General features: G+C 47.0%; 1 protein-coding gene across 2 annotated transcripts in view; it reads left to right on the top strand.

The window, feature by feature from the left end:
* Positions 1-24538, top strand: part of B4GALT4 (beta-1,4-galactosyltransferase 4) — a 103057-nt gene that overhangs the window by 37307 nt on the left and 41212 nt on the right. The window contains exons 2-4 of one of the 2 annotated variants that reach the window (XM_078848327.1): positions 2022-2170; positions 15889-16243; positions 22948-23437. In XM_078848327.1, the coding sequence (XP_078704453.1) occupies positions 23164-23437 (274 nt within the window). In that variant the 5' untranslated portion in view covers positions 2022-2170; positions 15889-16243; positions 22948-23163. The remainder of the gene's footprint in view (positions 1-2021; positions 2171-15888; positions 16244-22947; positions 23438-24538) is intronic. The other variant, XM_078848326.1, reaches the window with a different exon arrangement.

Here is a 24538-nt window from a genome sequence, read left to right as displayed (position 1 = left end):
GCCAGTACTCACACACCTGTCACTAACTTGCTGACCTCAGGCAAGCACACATGAGCCACAAGATGAGTAGTGAGTGAGTAGCCACAGGGGCAGGGTAACTCACTTTTCCCAGACCCTGCTGAACACTGGGCATGTGTCTTGTGGGGAGCCAGCACTGTAGAGGGGGCCTCATAATCATTCCTGTCCCCATGCTTTCCACAGGATGTGATCATTATGGAAGATATCTCACTGTTGAGGGTGAGCAGGGACTCAAGAGAGGGTCTTCTCCAAGCCTGCGGCTTTCGCCCTGGCTCCTATGCAGCTCACCTGTGTGCAGCAATGGTCTTCTCTGCCCTCCCCCCAGTCCTGTGATGGCACAGTGGCGTGGGAAAGTTACCATTAATGGGGCAAGAAACAAAGCAGCTCTGCCCAGTATCTCCACAAGAGTTTCCTGGAGCTCTCTGAGGGAGATTCCTGTGAAGTGAGGGAGTCTATCAACAGCCTGTTCTGCCGCTCAGACTAGGCATGCGGTGGGAGACAAGCCTGCTTTCTCCAACCCTCCTTCCCCCCACCAACTCGCTTCAGCTATTCCCAAAATCAAATCCACTTACCAGGGGCCTTCTCTCCTGTTTGCGCGTCGCCAACATCCGACAGCAGTGACTGGCTAGCCTCCTCCGGGGTAGAAAAGAGCTGGCTGTATGCATCTCTGATCTCCGAGTCATCCTCTGAGTCCCCCACTCCACATCCTCCTCCAAGATTTCCTCCTCCTGGCTCAGTCCACTTTCAACTGGCACGTGAGCCACCGAAGTATTCACAGTGGTCTTCGCAGTGGAGGTGGGGTTGCCACAGAGTATCATGTCCAGCTCTTTGTAGAACTGGCAGCTCGTGGGCGCAGCACCGGAGCAGCAGTTTGCCTCCCGCGCCTTGTGGTAGGCGTTCCACAGCTCCTTCACTTTGACCCTGCACTGCAGTATGTCCCGGTGATGGCCCCTTTCTGTCAGGCATCGTGAAATCTGTCCGTAGGTCTCACAGCTCCTATGGCTGGAGCGCAGCTAGGATTGGACAGCCTCCTCTCCCCAAATGCTGATGAGGTAGAGCAGCTCAGCATTGCTCCAAGTGGAGGATTGCCTGCTGCATGGAGCAGGCACGGCCACCTGGAAAGATGTGCTTAGACCACTGCATGGGTCACTGAGCAAACAGGAAGGGGACTTCCAAAATTTCCAAGGAATTTACAAGATGGGGCTGATGGTTGGTCACCTGAGGGCAGGGCAGTAGAGTTTAAACCGATGACCGGAGAGGTGAGAACAGTCCTTGTGGGATACCTCCCAGAGGCCAATTGCAGCACTGTAATCGACCACGGTGTCTACACTGGCACTGCGGTGCTGTAGCCCTGGCGCAGAAATTTGTACTCCCCTCATTGGGGTGGGTTTTTTTAGAGCGTACCAACTGTGCAGTTTCTGTGCACTAAGTGGCTTGGCAGTGTGTACATCTCGGGAGTTGGTGTGTACACCTCAGAAAGCTGCTTTAGTGCGCAGAAACTTGCCAGTATAGACAGGGCCTGAGATAGGTGTAAGAAGTGCATATCTTCGGACACAGTGACAGTGTGATGGAGAGGTCTGTGGGTGTTGCTGGGGAGGAGGGCTTGGAAGATGGTGCTAGGCAGATTAACCTAGATAAGGATGATAGAAGCTGCACTTGAAGAATCTCTACAAGGACAGAGGCTATGGGGGCTCAGGTGAAAATCTTTTTTGTGTTTATGAGGCTCTTAATCTTTCATAATGCAGACTTACTGTTATTATTGTTCATTATTCGTATTGTGGTAGCACCTTTGGCATGTTGCCCTCCTGGATCTATCTGAACGCCTCCAGGATAGACTGCTGTGTGCTTTAAAAGATAGAGAGAAGCTCTCCGCACACTCAGAAAGGTGGGGGGGGGGGGGCATGGAGGAGGAGGAGCATGTAGGAAGGGACGAGGGAGTGGCCTGTGGGGTGGAAAAAACCGGAAAGTGTTGACTTAATTTTTTTTTCCGTTGCTCCCTGCAGTGTTGAGCTGACTCTTTCCTGGCATGTACGAGGCAATAAAGGCCTCTTTGTGGTGTGGGGTTTCATGGCTGAGAAGTGCCTGCCATTCACACAGGAATCTCCATAACACAGCACAGAGTGACTCCTCTACAGGAAAGAGAGCAGCAGCAGTAAGTAGATCTAATGTGCTTGCTTCCTCTTGGTTTGAAAAGATAAAAGGGGGGGGTGTTGGTTTGGCGGGGGTTGGTGGAAGCTTAATAGCCAGTGAATTCAGTCCCTTTCTGGGTGCAGATGGAAAAGTTGGTTGAAAAGATTTTCTTTCGGAAAAGGTGGAGAGGAAATTTTAAGCTTAGTGTGTAAGGAAGTGTCCTAAAGCGGTGACACGAATTAGAGTTAGCTTAATGGCAAACTAAAACATGTATTGACCTGAAAAAACCAGTGAGAAGGGGCTGGAATAAGCATTTAAAGAACTCAGAAGCTTGGACTGTCCTGCATGATAAGCAGATACCATAAGTTAGTATTTCTATTGAGTTGCCTGTAAAGAGATCACCTCCTTCTTGGAAGGTGTGGGCCAGAATGTCATTTTGTTAGTCCGTGCTGCCCTCGGCAATAACCTTGTTTCTACTTTCGGGATCCAGTTTGAGTACAGATGTTGAATCGTAAACTGCAGAATTCTGATCTGATAAACACTGTCCCAAGAACTCCTTTATACTTTGGTCCCTGCTACAGCATGTGTGGACCAAATGTGTTTTTCAGTATAGGTTGAATTTTATCCCGTCTTCTGCAGGTGTGGAAGGTCCTCTTTTAGTGGAACTGGTGTATTTCCACTGAGCAGGGGGTATTTGGCATCTCCTGTACAGCATGGAGCCCATTTTCATGGAGCTGTCAGCATGCTGTCATGCAAGACATGAAGAAGACAGTGGTTGGAAGGTTGGGGCTAGATTGTGCAGAAAAGGTCAGGGTCAGAGAATTTGCCACTATATGGTTCCCCTAATTGCTCTGCTGCTGCTCCCCATCCAGATTGCTATGTGGGATTCTTCCCCCTCTCCAGTGCTTAGCTGAATTACTTGGGCTGGAAAATGGGGAGAGATCTTTTCTCTGCAGGAGCCCCTTGTGGATACACTAACTCAGTGTGTGAGTATGCAAATGTCACTGGTATGTGTTATACCTGGAGGATGGGCAAATTAATTTGTTCCTTTTGGCAGGGTTGGCTGCAGTTCTGTATAGAGATGTGGTTTGCAATACATATCCTGGTATTTGTCTGTCTTGAAAAGGAGTGTCTGATGCACATAGTTCTCAAAAATTTGATAGTACTGTTCGTAAAGCCATTGACTTTGGTGTTCTGGCTAAATTCAAATTTGGATACTTATGTTTTACCTCCTTGTATTTTCCCATGGAGTTTCAGTTGCATATAATGGTGTTCTTTGCTTCCTGTCCTAAACTGCAGTATGTTTTTGCTGTGCACTAGTAAACATTCTACCACAGTTATGATTACACTTCATCGGCAGGGGGAAGTGATTCCTTTTCATATAGTTTGTGAAGTTATTGTACAAAATGAATAAAATGTTAAGGCTCTGCATGTTTCTCAATTATCTCTGCCCACCGTATGCAGGTTTATCTATTGTGAGAGGAGTTTATCTAACTGCAAAGTCAACAGTTATATCTTGGTATCCATATTTATGAGAAATAATTGTCCTGCATTAAAATACATAGATGCTGGCAGAACCACATTTGCAGGGCCTTGGAGGTATGAGTTCTTGCTGTAAAGTTTATATGATAGTATGCTAGCTGACCAGGGCTGGATTAACCTTTTGTGGGCCCTGGTGCCAAACATATTTGTGGGCCCCCTTGTAGTCACTGTGGGCTCCGAGTGTGGGCCTGATGGGCGGTGCCATAGTATACCTGGTGCTGAATCTCAGAGACATATTTCATTTTGATCACTCACACCTCTTCATGACGGTATGCATTGCCATACACAGTTCCCTCAGCCCCCAGTTTTTCACATTGAGCTGTACACCCATGTGGGTTTACCAGTGTCCATAGTGAGTAGAACTTTCATAGTGATCAGGGGAAACTTCCCACAGATTTATCTCCTTCCTCATTCAGACCTTCTATGTCTCCAGTACCACCCTATGTCACCAGTCACCGTATGTGGTTCTGGACTCAGCTCAATAAAGTTCCACAGCCAGCAGATACCTGATCAATTCTGACAAATGCCTCCCTCGGCACACATCCTGCCACATACATACATATAATATAACTATATAAAACTATATATTTATAAATAAAAATTTTATATATATATGAATAAACACATCTCATTACATTTCCTATACATTGCATTACACATTTTTGGATTGGCTTGGTTACTTTGCAGGAACCAATCATTGTCCACGCTTGACTTACCCTTTACCTCATCTCTACATTCCTAACTTATCTTGTTTATAGTAAATGGTTCTTTGGGTGTTCTCCCTCTTATCTTAGCTGGCTCAGTCATTCTCTCTTTTTAGCCTACAATATAAGGTGAATGGGGAAACTGAGTCATGCACAGTCTTTCATTAAAATAAAGAGTTCCCCAGTTCTCCAGTCTGGACTAGTAAATGTGGAAGAAATGCAAAAGAAAATTATTTCTACACAAGTATGTTGGGGTTCCCTCCGCGGCCTCTTTCAACTCAGCGTCCCAAGAATTCTGTCTGACTCCAGACTTCATCGCTCAAGTATCTTTATTTGGCATATCCCAGTGCTACGCTGACTGAGTTAGTCAGACTGAAATTGCGAGTGGGGGAGAAGCAGAGTACATCAGAGCTCCAAACTTACTCAGAAACTCCCTCCTTTTATTTATTTGTATTATATATATATTGTTGAAATAAACTCAGACTTGCTAAGGTGATCGGTGAGTTACAGGATGAATTGAAGCCTAAATCCCCAGTCCAGAGGGAGAGGGTATGCGTGTTCCCACCCTGAAAAAGGTGACAGCTTGAGGCATGAGACATAAGTGGGGGTACCCACAAGGAGGCCATGAAGGTGTCATTACGGTGAAACTGACACATGCACATTTCAGGTGTGGGTAGCTATTTTACCTTGTTTAAAGGAATACACTCTCTGAAGTGAAATCTGCTGTTAATGAAACCAAGCCTATAGATGACTGTAGTAAATTGGTCTTGGTCAAATGCATTTAAACAGAGTAAATATCCAGTTTGTTAAGAGCTATATAAAGATAACTATTTTATTTAATTTACCATCCCAAGGGTTCCTAGAGCTCTTTGCAAATCACACTATATACAGTGATAACTCACCCACCAACTAAGGGAAACTGTCTCTGGGGAGAAACGTATCAGTTGTTTAATGATGCATAGCAACACAGTGGTTTACGAAAGATAGTGAAGACGAATATTGTATCTAGTAGAAGCTAGAGGGAGAATTTAGGTAGGCAAAATGTAAATATGTGAGCTGAAATTTGGCTAGAATACCAGGGTTAACAATGCCGCCTTCTACGTGAAGGGGATTTTTGATGACCACAATTGGGAGTCAGGACATCATATGAAGTTTTACTTCAGTGAGTAGTACAGTAGAAATGACACTAGAGGAGTAGAAAGATCAGATAAGGAAAAACGTATTAAATGACAACTGAATGGGACTTGAAATTTTGGTGGAAAGTACTGATGTTTCGGCAAGCAACATTAAAGAACAAATGCTACCTTCAAAAAGAACAGGAGTACTTGTGGCACCTGAGAGACTAACACATTTATTAGAGCATAAGCTTTTGTGGGCTACAGCTCACTTCATCGCATGCATAGAATGGAACATATAGTAAAAAGAAATATATATACATACAGATAAGTTGGAAGTTGCCATACAAACTGTGAGAGGCTAATTAGTTAAGATGAGTTATTATCAGCAGAAGAAAAATACTTTTGTAGTGATAATCAAGATGGCCCATTTAGACAGTTGACAAGAAGGTGTGAGGATACTTAACTGTAGGGAAATAGATTCAATGTGTGTAATGACCCAGACACTCCCAGTCTCTATTCAAACCCAAGTTAATGGTATCTAGTTTGCATATTAATTCAAGCTCAGCAGTGTCTCGTTGGAGTCTGTTTTTGAAGTTTTTCTGTTGCAAAATTGCCATCCTTAAATCTTTTACTGAGTGGTCAGAGAGGTTGAGGTGTTCTCCTACTGGTTTTTGAATGTTACCATTCCTGATGTCAGATTTGTGTCCATTTATTGTTTTGGCCAATGTACATGGCAGAAGGGCATTGCTGGCACATGATGGCATATGTCACATTGGTAGATGTGCAGGTGAATGAGCCCCTGGTGGTGTGACTTATGTGATTAGGTCCTATGATGGTGTCACTTGAATAAATATTTGGACAGAGTTGGCATCGGGCTTTGTTGCAACAAAGCCCGATGCCAACTCTGTCCAAATATTTATTCAAGTGGAGGATAGGTTTATTTATTCAAGTGAAGGGTAGGTTTATTCAATATTTATTCAAGTGAAGGATAGGTTCCTGGGTTAGTGGTTTTTATTGTGTGGTGTGTGGTTGCTGGTGAGTATTTGCTTCAGGTTGGGGGGCTGTCTGTAAGTGAGGACTGGTCTGTCTCCGAAGAGCTGTCAGTTTGTATGGCAACTTCCAACTTATCTGTATGTATATATATTTCTTCTTACTATATGTTCCATTCTATGCATCCGATGAAGTGGGCTGTAGCCCACGAAAGCTTACGCTCTAATAAATTTGTTAGTCGCTAAGGTGCCACAAGTACTCCTGTTCTTTTTGCGGATACAGACTAACACAGCCGCTACTCTGAAACAAATGCTACCCTGTTAACTTAGTTTCAAACTCAGTGAGCAGTCATTTGACTCAAGTTATATCAGTTATAATATTTTGCCCTTGCCTTCTGTTACCCTCCTGAATATTTATTGGTGTGGCATGTCTGCTGGTGAGATTAAGCAAAATGTGGGAAAGTGACTTTTCAGAGCTGAAGTGAAATAGTGAAAATCTCAGCATTTTGTTTCCTCCTTGTTTTCCCTTATCTTTTTCCATTTCTTCCTTGTCTTTTTTCCATCCCTTTTCCTTTTCTTGTTTTTTTTCTTTTCATCTGCTGTTGCCTCCCTCTCTTTGGCCTCTTCGTGACTAAGCTTTTCCGTTCCTTTAGCAATTGCTCCTTCACCACTTCTTCTTCTTCTTCGTCTTTTCTTCTCCTCATTCTATTGCCTCTTCACTTCTTAGTAGTTTTCTCTATTCCCCTGGGTTGCTGCATGCATTCTCTCCGCCTTCACTACCTGTCCTGATAAGCTCTGAGTGTTCTTTCAGCTCATACGTAAAGGAGCAGGAGAAATGGAGAAATAGAGAGTGGGTTGAGTACTGGTGGCTGCAACTGTGTTAGCATTAACAAATCTCCATACCAATGTTCAGGTCCCTCTGGTAGCTCATTATGAGCACATGGAGACCCCATTATTGAGCTTGTTTTGGTGTTCACTGAACTAGCATACTGAGAAGTGCACTAGGCTTCCAGCATTTTAGAATGTAATAATGAAAGCCAAAGAATTGATAGACCATCCATTATGCATGCACTGAATGCCCTTGGGTAGAGATACCCATCAGCGAGGAGCAAGGTGAGGTTTTGGGCAATCTCCAGAGAACGCCGGAGGGAGTGGTCAGAAGGGGTTGGTTGGGATCTGTATACCAGGAGTGGAAGCATGAGGAATCTTCAGTGCTACTAATACAATTGTAAACCTAATCTCAGAGTGTTGGCAGCCATGGAAAGTCATGAGAACATCATGACTAACAGAAAAGTCAACCAGGCAGTGACCCTAGCCTGGTCAGTCACCCTAGCAAGTACATGAGGAGGAGAGGAGTGATGGCCAAGCTGCTGCAGGACTGCTTTGGAGTCCTGTAGCCACTGCAGCCCACCTCCAGTCTGGAGTGTGAAGAGAGCAACTGGGAGAGACCTGATGCCCCTCTCACACCCTGAGCCCCATCCCATCACATTGGACACCTGTTCCCTACCTGACACTACTCCACAGATCAGCTAACGGACCTCCAGCCATCAGGGAGACCCACTGCTAGAAGAGCTTCACTTTCACTTGATCACCCACTCCACAGCCACATGCCAAAGGCTGACCTGCCTATCATTGTCATTGCTCATGTGAGGAACAGCTCTGTAACGATGCTGGCTTTGGTGGGACCCAACTGAGAGTACCAATTCAGGAAAAATTGCTTAAAGCAGGGCAGTTACAGCCCAAGGCAAGTTACACCAAGGCAAGCCAAACCAGCCAAAGAGAGAAGACTTCGGTTTTACCCCACTGGCTAACCGTAAGTCACACAAGCAATTTCCTTAGACACTCCAGTTTCCCACTATCACCACCAGTGCCACTCGTTATGGGGACAAATGGTTATGAAAACCAATATCCCAGTAAAAGAAAAAAGGTTCTCCAGATCCCAAAGGACCAAGCCCCAGACCTAGGTCAATATACAAGTTAGATCTTACCCACAAATCAGACTGTTGCCAATCCTTTAGAATCTGGAATCTAAAAGTTTATTCATAAATGGAAAAAGATAGAGATGAGAGGTAGAATTGGTTAAATGGAATCAATTACATACAGTAATGGCAAAGTTCTTGGTTCAGGCTTGTAGCAGTGATGGAATAAATTGCAGGTTCAAATTAAGACTCTGGAGTACGTCCACAGCTGGGATGGGTCATTCAGTCCTTTGTTCAGAGCTTCAGTTTGTAGCTAAGTTCCTCCAGAGGTCAGAAGCAGGACTGAAGACAAGATGGAGGAGTTTTCAGGGCCTTTATATCCTCTGCCCTTGGAAGATCACAGCAGCAAGATCGTTGTCAGTCAAGTGTTTCTTGATTGGGCACTTACTGAGGCCTTGGCTACACTTGCGAGTTACAGCACAATAAAGCCGCCCAGAGCACTGTACCTCACTCCCTGTCCACACTGGCAAGGCTTGTACAGCGCTGTGTCTCCGCGGCTACAGCGCTGCTGGTACTCCACCTCCCCCAGAGGAATACAGCTTGTTGCGCCATGCGGTGCCAGTGTGGCCGCCCAATGCGCTCTGATTGGCCTCCAGAAGTATTAGGAAGTATCCCACAATGCTGGTTCTAGTCACTCTGGTCATCAGTTCGAACTCTATTGCCCTGGCCTCAGGAGACCAACCATCAGGCCCGCCCTTTAAATTCTCTGGGAATTTTGAAAATCACCTTCCTGTTTGCTCAGCCAGGTGTGGAGTGCTGTCAGCAAATCTTTCCAGGTGACCATGCCTCCATGCGCCAGGCAAGCCCCAGTATGGAGCAATGGAGAGTTGTTGGACCTCATCAGTGTTTGTGGGGAGGAAGCTGTCCAGTCCCAGCTGCACTCCAGCCGTAGGAATTACAATACTTTTGGGCAGCTATCAAGGGGCATGAGGGAAAGGGGCCATGACTGGGACGCACTGCAGTGCAGTATTAAAGTGAAGGAGCTGCGGAGTGCCTACTGCAAAGCCCGCGAGGCAAACAGCAGCTTGGGTGCTCCCCCCGCGACCTGCCAATTCTACAAAGAGCTGGATGTGACACTTGGGGGCAACCCCACCTCCACTCTGAGCACCACCATGGACACTTCAGTGCGGGAGGAGGAGGAGGAAAGTGAGAGTGAGGGTGCTGGGGGGGAGGGAGACACCCTGGAATCCCTGGAGGCATGTAGCCAGAAGCTGTTCTCAAGCCAGGAGGAAGGTAGCCAGTCGCAGCAGCTGGTACTTCGTGGAGGACAAACAGAAGAGCAGGTTCCCGGTAAGCGGCTTTTTTTTTCGGGAAGGAATTTTTTCGGTGCGGGCTCTTTGGGCGAGGAGGGTTAGGGCTGCATGCATGCCTAGATGCGGAATAGCGCATTGATGTGGTCTATCACATCACAGGAATCAACCTCGGTAATCTCTTAGAAGTCTCATCCAGAATGTGGGCAATGCGCTTGCACAGGTTTATTCAGAAAGTCACCGTGGTCCTTGTCCCAGTTAGGCTAACGTGTCCGCGCCATTGTGCCGCGAGGGGCAGGGAGACCATTGCTGCACACAGGCAAGCTGCATATGGGCCAGGGTGGAAGCCGCATTGCAGTAGAAGACCCTCCCTTGCTCCCCAGGTCACCCTCAGCAGCGAGATATCTTCCAGGACGGACTCCTGGGGAAATGTGGGGACAGTGTTCAGTATAGGGGCCCCCTGTGGCTGTTGGCTCTCTCCAAGGCACAGAAACCCAGAGGACAGTACAGCCTGAAACAATCAGTCCCCCTTGACCCTGTGCTTACTCACCATTTTGGGCTCCTGTGGGTTATGTGCGCTCTCTTTGGGATGGGAAAATTATGCTATTGTGTAAACTGTGCTTGCCCTCCTTAAGTTCAGGGGAATCATTACTCTGTCTGGTGTGAACAATGCTGCCTCTGTTAAGTGTTGCATTTTGACTTTACAGATGCAACCTTGAGATCTCAGCCGTCCGTGTTATCACCAGCCGAGAGACTGCAAAGACTCAGGAAGAGGCCACGTAGAAGCAAAGAAGACATGCTGCAAGAAGTGATGCAGCAATCTCTTAAAGAGAATCAAAAAGCGCAGGAGTGGAGGGAGAGCAAAAGCAGGATCCACCAGGAAAACGCAGTGCACTGGCGGCAAAGCACGGAGTTCCGGCGGCAAAGCACGGATTGGCTGATAAGCATCAGGGAGCGCCAAGCAGACTCCATCCAGGCGCTCGTAGCCATATAGGCGGAGCACTACTGTGCCTGCTCCCACATCCTGCAGCCATTGTCTCAAAACTCTTTCCCTTGTGCCCCCATGTCACCTCCAACCCACTTTTCCCAGCATCCGGGTTCTTATTGCCAGCAGCTGCCTCCAACACCTGTGGTTTCAGCACCCAGCCCTGAAAACTACGACCTTTACCCACTGCACTCAACCCCCATCCTGAATTATAGCCATCCTGAAGTGCAGCACTCATTGCACAGCACTCCAAAACAGGAAGGCTGAGTATGATAACAGGACATACGCAAATCTATGATTGAACCATTCCCCACCCCACCCCCTTGCTCTTTCTGTTTCCCAAGCAGTTGTGTTTCTTTTCAATAAATGGATTTTTTGGCTTTGAAAACATTCTTTATTATTGCATAAAGTAAAAGATACCTTAGCCCAGGAAAGAAACAGGCACTGCAATCAGCTTAGCAAACACAGATTCCTACTAACATTGAAGCCACTGCAGTTCACTCCCGTGCAGGGCACCAGACATTACTGGTGGTTTTCAGTCTCAAATTGCTCCCTCAAGGTATCCCTAATCCTTGCAGCCCCACGCTGGGCCCCTCTAATAGCCCTGTTCTCTGACTGTGCAAATTCAGCCTCCAGGTGTTGAAACTCTGAGTTCCATGCCTGAGTGAATCTTTCACCCATCCCTTCACAAATGTTATGGAGGGTACAGCACACGGATATAACCGGAGGGATGCTGTGTTCAGCCAAGTCCAGCTTCCCATACAGAGGTCGCCAGCGGCACTTTAAACGGCCAAAAGCACACTCCACAGTCATTCAGCACTGACTCAGCCTGTAGTTGAACCGTTCCTTGCTGCTGTCAAGGCTCCATGTGTAGGGTTTCATGAACCACGGCATTAAAGGGTAAGCAGGGTCTCCAAGGATCACAATGGGCATTTTGACTTCCCCTATGGTGATCTTCTGCTCTGGGAAAAAAGTCCCCCCTGCAGCTTCCTGAACAGGACAGTGTTCAAAAGATGCGTGCATTATGCACCTTTCCGGGCTAGCCTGTGTTAATGTCAATGAAACACCCACGGTGATCCACAAGCGCCTGGAGAACCATAGAGAAATACCCCTTCCGATTAACGTACTCGGAGGTTAGGTGGGCTGGAGCCAGAATTGGAACATGCGTGCCATCTATCGCCCCTCCACAGTTAGGGAAACCCATTTGTGCAAAGCCATCCACAATGTCCTGCACGTTACCCAGAGTCACGGTTCTTCTGAGCAGGATGTGATTAATGGCTCTGGAAACTTGCATCAACACGACTCCAACGGTCGACTTTCCCACTCCAAACTGGTTAGCGACCGATCAGTAGTTGTCTGGAGTTGCTGGCTTCCAGATGGCAATAGTCACCTGCTTCTCCACCGTCAGGGCAACTCTCAATCTCGTGTCGCTGGGCCGCAGGGTGGGGGCGAGCTCCTCACACAGTCCCACTAAAGTGTCTTTTCTCATCTGAAAGTTCTGCAGCCACTGCTCGTCATCCCAGAATTGCATGACTATGTGATCCCACCGCTCAGTGCTTGTTCCCCGAGCCCAAAAGCGGCATTCCATGGTGCTGAGCATGTCTGCGAATGCCACAACCAATCTCGTGTCGTACGCATTACACGACTCGATAGCATCGTCGGACTCCTCATTGTCACTCTGGATCTTAATAGCTCGACTGCCAAACGTGATGTGCTGGCGAGACTCGTCAGCATACTCCTCAGCAGTTCGGGCTCCATTTCCCGCAGACTGAAACGGAACACAAATCGTGCTGCACAGAAACAGTTGAAAGATGGCTCCAAGTGTGGACGGAAACACAGGGATTGCTGGTATGCGAAGCGATGCATCACGGGGCGTTGGGACAGGACCCAGAATGCCCCAAGCCCCGTTCACACAACCCACTACGCCAGAATGGGAAGAGGTGCTCTGTGGGATACCTGCCCATAATGCACTGCTCCCAGTGCCGCTGCTAGTGCTGCAAATGTGGCCACGACAGTGCGCTGGCAGCTGCCAATGTGGACAGACTGCAGGTCTTTTCCTACTCAGCTGTATGAAGGCGGGTTTAACTCACAGCGCTGTACATCTGCAAGTGTAGCCAAGGCCTGAGAATAGTTCTTTCTTAAGAAGCTGACCAAATGCTTCACTGGGGGTATTTAGAATCAAAGCACATTGATATTCACATACATAGCCAATATTTATAACTTCAACTACAGAGATGATACACCCATACAGATAGCATAATCATAATCAGCAAATCATAACCTTTCCATTGACACCTTACATGACAACCTTTGTACAATATTTGTTGCAAATATATAGCAGGTGACAGGTTATGTCAGTAACGTCACAAGCTACAAATTGGGTAGCCACCTAGCAAAGCTTCCATGAGGTGCTGGAAAGGAAGCAGCATGGTGGATCAAGAGGTACCAGGCTCAGCCCAGACCTAATCCATATAGCATGTAAAATACCAGTGGCTGCTGGCAGCCCATTTACACTCGGTTCTTCAGCTGTTGCTAACACCAGTGAAGCTGAACTTGCATTAGCAATAATGGGAAATGTTTTCAAAATTCCCTTAGTATAGATAAAGGTTATAGAATTTTACAGGCTTGACAAGCCTGTATGTTTCTAATTTAAAAGCAAGCAGGCAACCCCTCTGCCTCACCAAAAGGCTCACTTTTCAGGCTGCTTTTATCCATCATAAAGATGCCAAAAAAGGAAAAAGCCCAATTGTTTCCCCCTTTGCAGGTCTTCTTTAAATGTTATGACGCTGGTGCTTCCTCGATTCAAAAACAGTACTGTACATCAAGGCCACTTGGTTGTGAGAATGAAGAGTCCTGAGCTGATTGAAATGAACTTCGGAGACAGAATTCAGTGGTCGCCTAGCAGGAAGCCTATGAATCCCAGTCTTAGAAAAGGCAGACGCTGAACTGTTTCCCAGCAGGAAGCTCAAGGTGGCTCTACTTACATATTGTTCACTTGGCACACGCTTCAGGTGACTATGAAGTGAGCGGGAAGTGTTCCCGGTCTTTGATTATCGTAACATTTCACCTGTCTGATTTTATTCCGAACCAGTGAGTGTGTCAAGATTTACAGGCTCAGGAGATGGTCTGGTAATTCTGTGGCAGAAGGAAGGTGCTCTTGCCAACAGGTCTGACATTGCAAATATATGGGTGCAGGTAATACTTCATGCTCTAAACAATGCAATGGCACCTTCACCACAGAACCGTCTGTAGGGTCACCACCTTGGACACCGGTTAAACAGAGCCACAGCACATAATGGCTGCAGAGCTACAGTAGAACATAGCCAGAGTGGGACTGGGAGCCGAAGAATGGAGTGCGAGAGCGGCTGGACTCTTGGGTCTCACAGGACTCCCAAAGGGCATGCAAGCAGTGTTATTTCATAAACCAGTGTTGGAGGAATGTCAGTGACTTTCCTATCTGCTGTAACTGTGGCCCTTTCATCACCCAGGCAGTGGCCACTGGTACTCCATGTATCTTCATACCATTTTCAGTGTTATGAGTGGCAGACAAGATGTGCAGCGGCCAGTGTTGCTGCTAATGCAAGTTATGTGCACTGTTTCTTTAAATCCCATAGTACAGAGGTTGGGGGAGGTTCTAGGCAGAAGTTCTGCAGTGAAGCAGAGACAGACAGGCAGCAATCTTTATGGATAATACTGTCTTCCTTATTTTAAAAGAGTTTCTTGTTCATTGTCAGCAGAAAGTGACTCTCTAATTCTGACATTGCCACATAAATTGTGCACTGTTAGGAGTGTTAATAATATTCAAGCCTGTATATTTGCCTGAAATAGAATTTTGGCTCTTGTTTGCCCATTTAATTTTTGACATTTTTATATTCTTACTAATATGTCAGGTTTCAGAGTAACAGCCGTGTTAGTCTGTATTCGCAAAAAGAAAAGGAGTACTTGTGGCACCTTAGAGACTTACCAATTTATTTGAGCATAAGCTTTCGTGAGCTACAGCTCACTTCATCGGATGCATACTGTGGAAAATACAGAAGATGTTTTTATACACACAAACCATGAAAAAATGCATGATTATCACTACAAAAGGTTTTCTCTCCCCCCACCCCACTCTCCTGCTGGTAAAAGCTTATGTGTTCGATTATCATACACATTATAAGGAGAGTGATCACTTTACATAAGCTATTACCAGCAGGAGAGTGGGGTGGGGGGAGAGAAAACCTTTTGTAGTGATAATCACCCATTTTTTCATGGTTTGTGTGTATAAAAACATCTTCTGTATTTTCCACAGTATGCATCCGATGAAGTGAGCTGTAGCTCACGAAAGCTTATGCTCAAATAAATTGGTTAGTCTCTAAGGTGCCACAAGTACTCCTTTTCTTTTTACTAATATGTGTGAACAAAGACACTGTGTTACATCTGCCCACAAGCAAATGGGGGGAGGGGGAAGAAAGAGAGCTAAATTGTTATTAAGCAAAGTGGGAATGTAATATATGAGCATACACTTGAAGGACAGTCCTGCCTCAAACTCCTCTCCTGAAATAAGGTCAAGCAACCAGTTGGGAGGGGCAAGGGGGATGACGGGGGAAGGTATAAAAAATACTAAAAGGCCAAAGACATACCTGTCCCTGATCAAAGCATAACCTCACTCCTTACCCCTCCCGTGGGATACCAAAGGGGTAGTACTGAAGCCCACAGACTCACAACCCTCCAAAAAGGAACATGACCATAGATAGTAAGAGGTGGGGCCAAAGGCTTGCATTACAGGTATAATTATGCCTGCTAAGGAGGGGGAAAATAAAACACTGGGAAAAGGCTCTGTGGCGTCAGAGCTATGGATGTGCTTGCCTGAAACTAACCCCAATAAACATCGCATTGCCTGCACTTCGGACTTCTGGTCTTTTGCTTTCTGTCTGCATGACAAGAACCAGGGGAGGGAGTGGAGGGAAAGCCCCCTAACATGCACCTAAAAGATGCCAAGCAGATAGAGATGAGGGCCCAATCAGTGAAGTGTATTTGTAATTTCCCACTTTCCTATCTACAGACTAATTAAGTTCTTGACCTCTTATTTTTTTTAGACTGAATAATCTGTTTATTTAGAGAATAAGATCTTAAGATACAATTTGTAAAAGAAAAGCATTGCATTTAGAAAGTAAATATAAGGATCTTGTAGGGAGGCAGTGTGGTTCCCTGCCACCTTGGAGAGGGATGAGCTCCGCCGGACACCAGAGTGCGTGGAGCCAGAGCACTCCAAGCCCGCACCCCAGAGGGTCAGGTGCTGGACAGGAAGTATAAGAGCCAAACCCCAGAGCTCACTTGAGAGGCAGCCGCTGGAGAGGCCAGATGCCTCTGGCCCAGTTCCTGCTGGGGAAACTTCAGCAACCAGCGACGGACTTGGAGACTGGCCTGATCGGCCAATACTTGATGCAGATCAGTGTGTGGTAGAGTTGCTGAGCCTACCTGTTGCCAGCTACCCCAAGGATCCAGTGGTGATCGACCCCTGCCCTGAGGACACCACCTTGACCCAGGTACCTCCAGAGAGGGAGTTGGGAAGTAGCCCGGGGGCAGCTGACTCGAGTCTGGCTGCAACACAGCCGGAACCCATGTCAGTGTGTTGCCGCCAGGATCCCCACTGATACAGCAGTGGGCCTTTGGCTGCTGCTAGGGCCCCGGGCTGGGTCGCAGTGGAGTGGGAAGGCCTGCGTCCCACCCCTGCCACCCAACACATGGATGGCAGTCCCCCCATCCCTGGCTGCTCAGAGCCTGAAGCCTGGATGTGCTATTTACCTGTGTTTGCTCAGCTCCTACCTGAGCCTTGAACTCCTTGCTGCCCCGCCCTGACCCAGGGCCTGGGCCTGTTGACTATATATACTGCTGCTCAGCCCCCGCCTGAGCCTTGAACTCCTTGCTACCCCACCCTGACCCAGGCCTGGGCTTGTTAACTGCTAACTGTTACCTGTGGTTGCTCAGCCACTGCCGGATGGCTTGAACCAGGACTCCTGCGGCCCTACTGATTCCCCAAGGGCCAGTGCAGGGACTAAGGGAGGCGGTGTGGTTCCCTGCTGCCCCGGAGAGGGACGAGCTCTAAAGAACCCTCTCTACAGATCTATTAACATGAAGTCTCTGCTTTATTAATCTGTATGTCCTAAATATGCTTAATAATTTAAGTCCGATACTTTATATAATTGTTAGCAACCTGATCCTCAGTTCCCTGTAAGACCAAGAATGTTGTTTCTCTGACCCTCTTGAACTCCATGATTCTTTGTTGCTTCTTTGTCAAGGGTTTTGAAGAATGAGTTCTTTGCAGAGGTGGAAGGGAGAGGGAAATGTTGCATTGATGGAGATCAGCTTCTCTTGTCAGCACTTGATGGGGCAATACGTTCTGTGGGGTGTCGTTTAGCATGACTGGAGGTAGCACTAAAGTGGGGGAGCTCTTGAGAGGGTATTTGTAGCCAAGGTTATCTAGAGCAGAAATGGAGGGGATTAGCGGAGGCTTGTGGTGGGGTACGATTTCCACAGCTGACTTAATGTGGGGTGAGAAGTGTATAGGGCATGGCATGGGGGCAGAGAGGGGCCTGTCAGCTAGCAAACTAAGTGTGGTTTGCTGACATAGGACATGTAAAGCTGTGGGGTTTACTGAAGGCTGGGGGAGGAGAATGTTTTCAGGGGGCATTATTTGAGGGTATGTTTCTAGTGTGCTCATGGTAAGGGAGACAAAATGGGGACGCTCAGTCAATGAACTATGGGCTGCAGCTGTGGCATGGGACTGCGAGCTCCGCTCCCAACACACCCTCCATCGTGGAGATAATGTACAAGTACCTGAATTGGTTTTGACAAATCAGCATGGACACTGGCCCAAACTTAGACAGTTCAGCAAGGCTAGTGAGGATACGCTGAATTGTTTGTGCGTCAACCTGTTCAGATTCAAGTGTCTACTATGGATGACACTTAACGGTGAACGAGGGATGCCGTGCATAGTTCTTGGGCCCTCCTTTCCTCTGCACAGCTCACTTGAGTCACAAATAAGGAAGAGATGGGAAGAAGTTGCTGCTGCACTGAGTAGGAATCCTGTAGCCATTGCAGCCTACCTCTCTCCCTGCCAGTGCCTGTCCCTCTCATCAACTACTTCTAGTTTGAAGAGCTTGGTTTAATACAAAATATTATTTCATCTACCTTGTCTCTCTTCTAGTTTGAAGAGTTGATACTGAGAGTGAGCCTGGAGCACTGTTCTTCCTTCACAACTCCCTTCCCCACCAGCTAAGATAACCTCCTTTCCCACCTAATCTTCTAAAATCTTCTAGGGGAAACGCATCTACCTCAAGAATTAAAGGGATCTTTTCCTCACATTATCACTCAGCCTTTCTATCAGAGGGAACCTATTCCCAACCAATCAGCTCACAGAACTTGTGTGAGTGTGGAAGAATTCATTGATTTGTAGGGAGAGAGAATAAGGAACTGATGGATGTTTTTAGGGAAGAGTATTTTACCCAGAGAATGTTCCAAGTGTTGCTCATAGACTTTAAGGTCAGAAGGGTCCATTATGATCTTCTAGTCTGACCTCCTGCACAATGCAGGCCACAGAATCTTACCCACCGACTCCTGTAACAAACCCCTGACCTATATCTGAGCTACTGAAGTCCTCAATTCATGGCTTAAAGACTTCAAGGTTCAGAGAATCCTCCAGCAAGTGACCTGTGCCCTACGCTGCAGAGGAAGGTGAAAAACCTTCACAGAGGAAGGTGAAAGTCCTTGCCCCAAGGTGCTTAGTGTTGCATCCCTGACCATCCTGGCTAATAGCCATTGATGGACCTATCCTCCATGAACTTATCTAGTTCTTTTTTGAACCCTGTTGTAGGGTGCTGGTGCACATTGAGCGAATGTTTTCAGAGAACTATCCACAATGACTCCAAGACCTTTTTCTTGAGTGATAACAGCTAATTTAGATCCCATCATTTTGTATGTGTAGTTGGGATTATGTTTTCCAATGTTCAATACTTTGCACTTATCAACATTGAATTTCATCTGCCATTTTGTTTCCCAGTCACACAGTTTTGTGAGATCCCTTTGGAACTATTCACAGTCTGCTTTGGACTAGGGATGTAAAAATTTAACCAGTTAACCAATAAGCAAGAGTCTTATACTTCTGGGGGAATTCTGTGCGTGCGCAGAATTCATGTCCACTGCAGATTTCTTTTCTTCCCTGCAGAAAAATGACTTTGACAGGGAAGCAAAGGGAAGCTGCAAGAGCAGTCACACACCACTCCCTAGTAGTGCAGGTACAATGTTTCAGGCACCCAGTGGAGAGGTAAATCACCATGGGGCTGGGAACACCCCAGCCAGTGGCTCCTACCCTGATCCAGGATCAGCTGATAGTCCCGGCTTGGTTGGAGGCAGGAGAGGATGGGACTTCCTCTTCCCCTGCAAGGAGTGGCTGGGGCTGGGTCAGACACACCCCCAGAAACTTCTCCCAGCTGCAGGAAGCTCAGCATCCTGCCCTGCTTCCTGCCCCCATCACTCCTCAGCTGTGGAGGAGGGGTCACTGTATGGGGAGCTGCTCCCCCATCAACCCAACTCCTATGCATCCAGACCTCCCTGCCAAGCCTCATCTGATACATACAGAAGCCCCCTAGCCCTTCATACCCGAACCTCACCCCACTGAACCTCAACCCCTGTCTCTGGATGCCTACCCCTGCACCCAGACCACCCCCCATTGAGCTGCCTGCACTCAAACCCCCCCCCGATGCATCACCCTGAGCCCCCACATCCAGACCCTATGCCACTGACTGCCAACTGGCTGCACCCAGACCCCCACCAAGCCCCACTCTCCCAGCACTCCCCTACCCCCCCACCCTGTTAGCCGACGGCCAAGGATGTTTGGTGAGGTGCCAGCTATGCCCGTTTATACCATCTGTGACTTTAACCGCTAGGACGCACTGTCCCTTCGCGGCAGGCAGCCCGGGCTAGGCTGACGGATGCCCCAAGGTCTTAACCACCCGTGACTTTAACTGCTAGAGCTCAGAGCTCCTTCGCAGCGGGCAGTCAATACTGACTGACAGGTGCCCCAATGGCAGCACTAAGAGCCTCTCCACACCCGTGACTTTAACTGCTAGAGCTCAGAGCTCCTTCGCAGCGGGCAGCCAGGATTGACTGACAGGTGCCCCAAGAGTTTGCCCCGTGGAGGCAGCACAACTCAACGCTAGGCTCTTAGTACTCTCACCTAATGGCCAGGCTTTAGAGCCAAAACGGCTGAGGTTCTTTAATTGTGTTGGCTGCTTTACAGTAAACCAGAGAAAACAAGTCAGGCTTATGCACAAATGGTTACCAAAATTTATTAAGCTAGATTCTAATCATGTGGTTACAAAATTGCTAGTGCCTACTTATTTAAATGTAGAGATGTTACACACACAAACAAGTTACAAAACTGAAGCCACAATCCCAAAGAAAGAAAACAAAGTATAGAGCTCTATTTCAAAATATGTGTACACTAAAGATAGGAGATCAGGTGTGGGTGCTTCTTACCCTCCTTGCATCTCTCGATTCCAGCGGTGCCAAGCCAGGATCGGTCACTCAATTCCGCGGAAAGACGAATAAGGGACAAGGCGTAGGGACCCTCTTAGCTGCAGAAGCCTTGGGAGGCTGTCACTTATCTGACCAGCAGATAGATAGTGAAAAGCACTCAAGAATCATGGTGCTGTAGGTCCCCTACTTATACCTCTGTACTCCTTTATTCTCTTTCTCCTTTCTTATGCCAAATTGAGGCTGGTCTGTCGGGGTGACGCCAGCTTTCGCAAGAGTAGTTTACACTTGCAAGGGAGAGAAACAATAAGTTTCGACTACTGGATATTTCTTTTATCAGGGTAAATATTTTCCCACCTAGGATGTTGGTGTGTGTGCATCACGCTATTTAGTAGGGGCTAAGAGCCATGTCTGTCACAGGGCCTCTGCCTGCTGTGAGCTTAATCCTTGTATCTGTTCCCAGAGGCACATTGTAGCAGCACACCTGTGCTTTCACAGCTTCAAAGGCTGTGCTGGAATATATGTTAAGTGCCCTGTTCCGGCTTCCTCCTGTGTTTCCAGCAATGCTGGTCTGAGGGCGGGGGGGGGGGGGGGGCTGGCTGTCTGGCTACACACCCCCGCTGAGAACTCCCCCCCACAGAGCACTCTGCTGAGCCCCAACAAACTTTACCTGGAAGCCCCTGCAGAGTCTTATTGTACCTGGAACCCCCGCAATGAGCCTCTGTGCCTCCAGATCCCCCCACACCCAGACTCCCCACTGCCTGCCTGCATCCAGATTGTCTCACACAGAATTCTATCTCCTCACACTGAGCCCCTCCACACTTGGGTCCTGCCTGGTTGAGCCTGCCTGCCCCACACCTGCTGCACCTGGCACAGAGGGGCATGGCCCCAGGGTGTTTCTGGGGCAGGCCCAGGCCTTGTGCTGTGTCAGGGTTGGGTGCAACCTCTCCGCTGAGTCTGTGTTCTGGGGTGGGGGGGCTGCAGGGTGATCTTCCACCTTCGTGCAGCCAGTGGCCTGTGCTCCCCACTGCCATGCTGGAGCCTCTGCATTTATTTATTGACAAATAAAACTTGCAAAATTTTAAAATATTGTGTGCAGAATTTTTAGGCACAGAATGCTCTCAGGAGTAGTCTTACCGGTTTCGGTGAACAATTAAACTCCGCTGGCTGCTGGGACTCCTTAACGGTTAACTATTTAATTGATAAGAATTTTAATAGGTTAAACTGTTACTATTTTTAAACCCTATTTACATCCCTACTTTGGACTTAACTATCTTGAGTAATTTTTTATCGTCTCCAAACTTTGCAACCTCACTGTTTACCCCTTTTACCAGATCATTTATGAATATGTTTAACAACGCTGGTCTCAGTACAGATCCCTTGGCGACATCACTATTTACCTTTCTCCATTGTGAAAACTGACCACTTATTCCTACCCTTTGTTTTCTTTTAACCGGTTACCAATCCATGAGAGGAACTTCCTCTTATCCCATGACATCTTTGTTTAAGAACTCTTGGTGAGGGACCTTGTTAAAGGCTTTCTGAAATTCTAAGTACACTATATCCACTGGATCACCCTTGTCCACATGTTTGTTGGCCACCTCAAAGAATTCCAGTAGATTGGAGAGGCATGATTTCCTTTTACAAAAGCCAGGCTGACTCTTCCCCAACAAATTGTGTTCATCTGTGTGTCTGATAACTCTGTTCTTTACTACAATTTCAAACAATTTGCCTGGTACTGAAGTTAGGTTTACCAGCCTGTAATTGTGGAGATTGTTTCTAGAGCATTTAAAAAAAATTGTCATCACATTAGCTATCCTCCAGTCATTGTCTGGTACAGAAGCTGATTTAAGTGATAGGCTATGTATCACAGTTACAATCTAATTTCTTTCTTCCTTGTATGTTCTGCATCATGAAAAATTAACATAATAGCTATGTGATCATGATGCAGTGAGAAGAGTGTCTTCTGGACATGGAACCTGTGAGGTGGTTGGGGAAAGAAATAAAAAGTTGGATCTATCACTCTGTCTGGAGTGGCTCATGACCATGAGTGTTTACTTCAGAGCAGACTGTCAAAAACAGGGCAGACACCCCAAACTGGTGGTATGTTGGTAAAATGTAATTATACAACCCAGTAACAAATGTGAACTCCTGGATCACTGAAACAGTCTTACCATGGAGTCACAGACAGTTCCCTTAAGCTCTCCAGTCTATCTTGTCACTTAGGCAAGCTGGATTCAGTGATAAAAGGTCACTTACACCAAAAATCACAAAATAGTCAGGTTGCTTGCAATCCCAAGAGACCAGTCACTTACTCCAGCTCAGTTGGTATCTTGGATCTCTCATAAAAGATGCCTGTAGCCAGTTCTGTAATAAACTAACTAAAGGTTTATTAGCTAGGAAAAAGAAATAAGAGTTATATACAAGCATGTAACACAAATGCATTGCAATCTAAATCCTAAGAGTGATAGAGTTGTAGTGATCTGTCAATGCAAAATGTTCTCTTCCCCCCTTCCCCCCCTCCCCCCCCGGGCTAAACCATGCCAAGTGTCATGGGGAACTCTATGGTTGTGTTTAGGAATCCTTGCTCCTCCAAGTCCACACAGCCCCTTGTGCCACATGTTCTTCTAGTGAATTCGGGGGGGTGGGCATCGGAAGTGCATTGCAGTGCAGCTGAGGGAATATAAAATGACCTCTTGTCTCTGTTTTGTACTAGGGTGAGTCATGTGATGTTTGCCTTCCAACAATCACTGTACCAGAACTCCATGAATTCCAAAGCAACAGGAGGCTCAGCAGCCTTTGATATCTCCCAGCTTCCTGCCTTATTGTGACATTCCTTCTGGGTCCTTTATTTTCACCCGTCTGAGGTGTATGGTGAAAGAGCTGCATCAGGAAAATTGCTGAGAGAGTGGCTTGCATACGAGGGAGGGCCATGGGCTTGAGCTCTGCCATCCTTCACCTTTCCTACAAGTTCAGGCTGCTGCTGATCTTCATCTTCTGCATGATGGTGGTGGCATGGGCCACCTCCAGTTATCTTGTGGACACTGTACAGGAGACTCCCAAAGCAAAGAGCTTGGTGGAGAATTTCAGGAAGGCAACCATGCTGGAGAAGGAGAATCAGAAAAAGAAGTCCATGTCAACTGTAGAAGAAGTTCCCACAGTGAAGTCCACCGTGAGTCACTGCCCTGCTCTCTCTCCCTACCTGCGTAAGTGGCTCAGTCTTCAGTATCTTTAATGAATGAAATCTGCTTTTGTGCTACTGATTCCTTGGTTCCCCTCTAGCCATCTTTCACCCAGGTGCTTTTCCTGTGTATCAAACTCAAAGCTAGTGACAGTTGTATAAAAGATAAACTGCGTCCTCTCAACTGTTACATATCTGTTCACCCTAGAAATACTTAAGAAGTATAAAGAGATGTGTAGGACAGTTTAATACTTTATGGGGAGAGGTTGTTGGGTCCTTACCATGCCCAGTGGTGGTGCTTTGGCTAGGTAAACTAAACTAACTCTGGTAGCTCATGAGTTACCTAGATGCTGTCACCCTGACTTCATTCTGAAAGGCTAGCAAAAACGCACCATGCCAACACTGGAAGGAGATGGAATGGATGACATTTCTACTTGCCTATGAGACTAGTTTGGCCCATATGTCTATGGCAGCCCATATGTCTATGGCAGCCAGTTAGACAGGGGAACAGAAGGCGGGGAAGGAAAACCCATCAGAAATAGCTGTAGCAGCCTGATATCTGGATACTGTGCTCCATTGGCAACTGTAGGTACCTGGTTACTGGGCTCATTATGGGTCCCATACTGTGCTCTTCATTGTTTAATCTGTTAAATCTGCAGTACTTAAGTACAGCCCATCTTCTGAAATGTATATTGCAAAGTGCTGAACTCCAGAATAATAATTTAGTAGGGAATGGGCCTCTGCCCCTACCTGACTTGCTTGCTGGTTCCACTGCTTCCCACCCCCCCTTTTTCTTTTATGCTGAACCCTGCTTTTGTGGTAAGAGATTTCCATCCTCCTCACAACCCATACACTTCCGCTTTCCATCTCCACAGCAGATGTGAAAATCCTAATGGGAAACGAAATGCAGTTTCATAAGTGTATCTTCCTTTGACAAAGACTGTGTGACTGTTTTGGGGACTAATGCTATCCTCCTGGCTAGGGGTCAAATGGACATCTTCAGAGGCTTCCTTAGACTGGCCATTTTTATTAGTACCGTAGCTCCATGGAACTTTGAGCAGCCCATGGACCCTTGAGGTTTGCCATATTGGCCCATGCTACCTTTTTCAGCTTTACTGCCAGGGGG

The sequence above is a fragment of the Lepidochelys kempii genome, chromosome 1 (assembly GCF_965140285.1).
Source record: "Lepidochelys kempii isolate rLepKem1 chromosome 1, rLepKem1.hap1, whole genome shotgun sequence".
NCBI classification, from domain to species: Eukaryota; Metazoa; Chordata; order Testudines; family Cheloniidae; genus Lepidochelys; species Lepidochelys kempii.
This window is presented reverse-complemented; position numbering and strand designations above follow the sequence as displayed.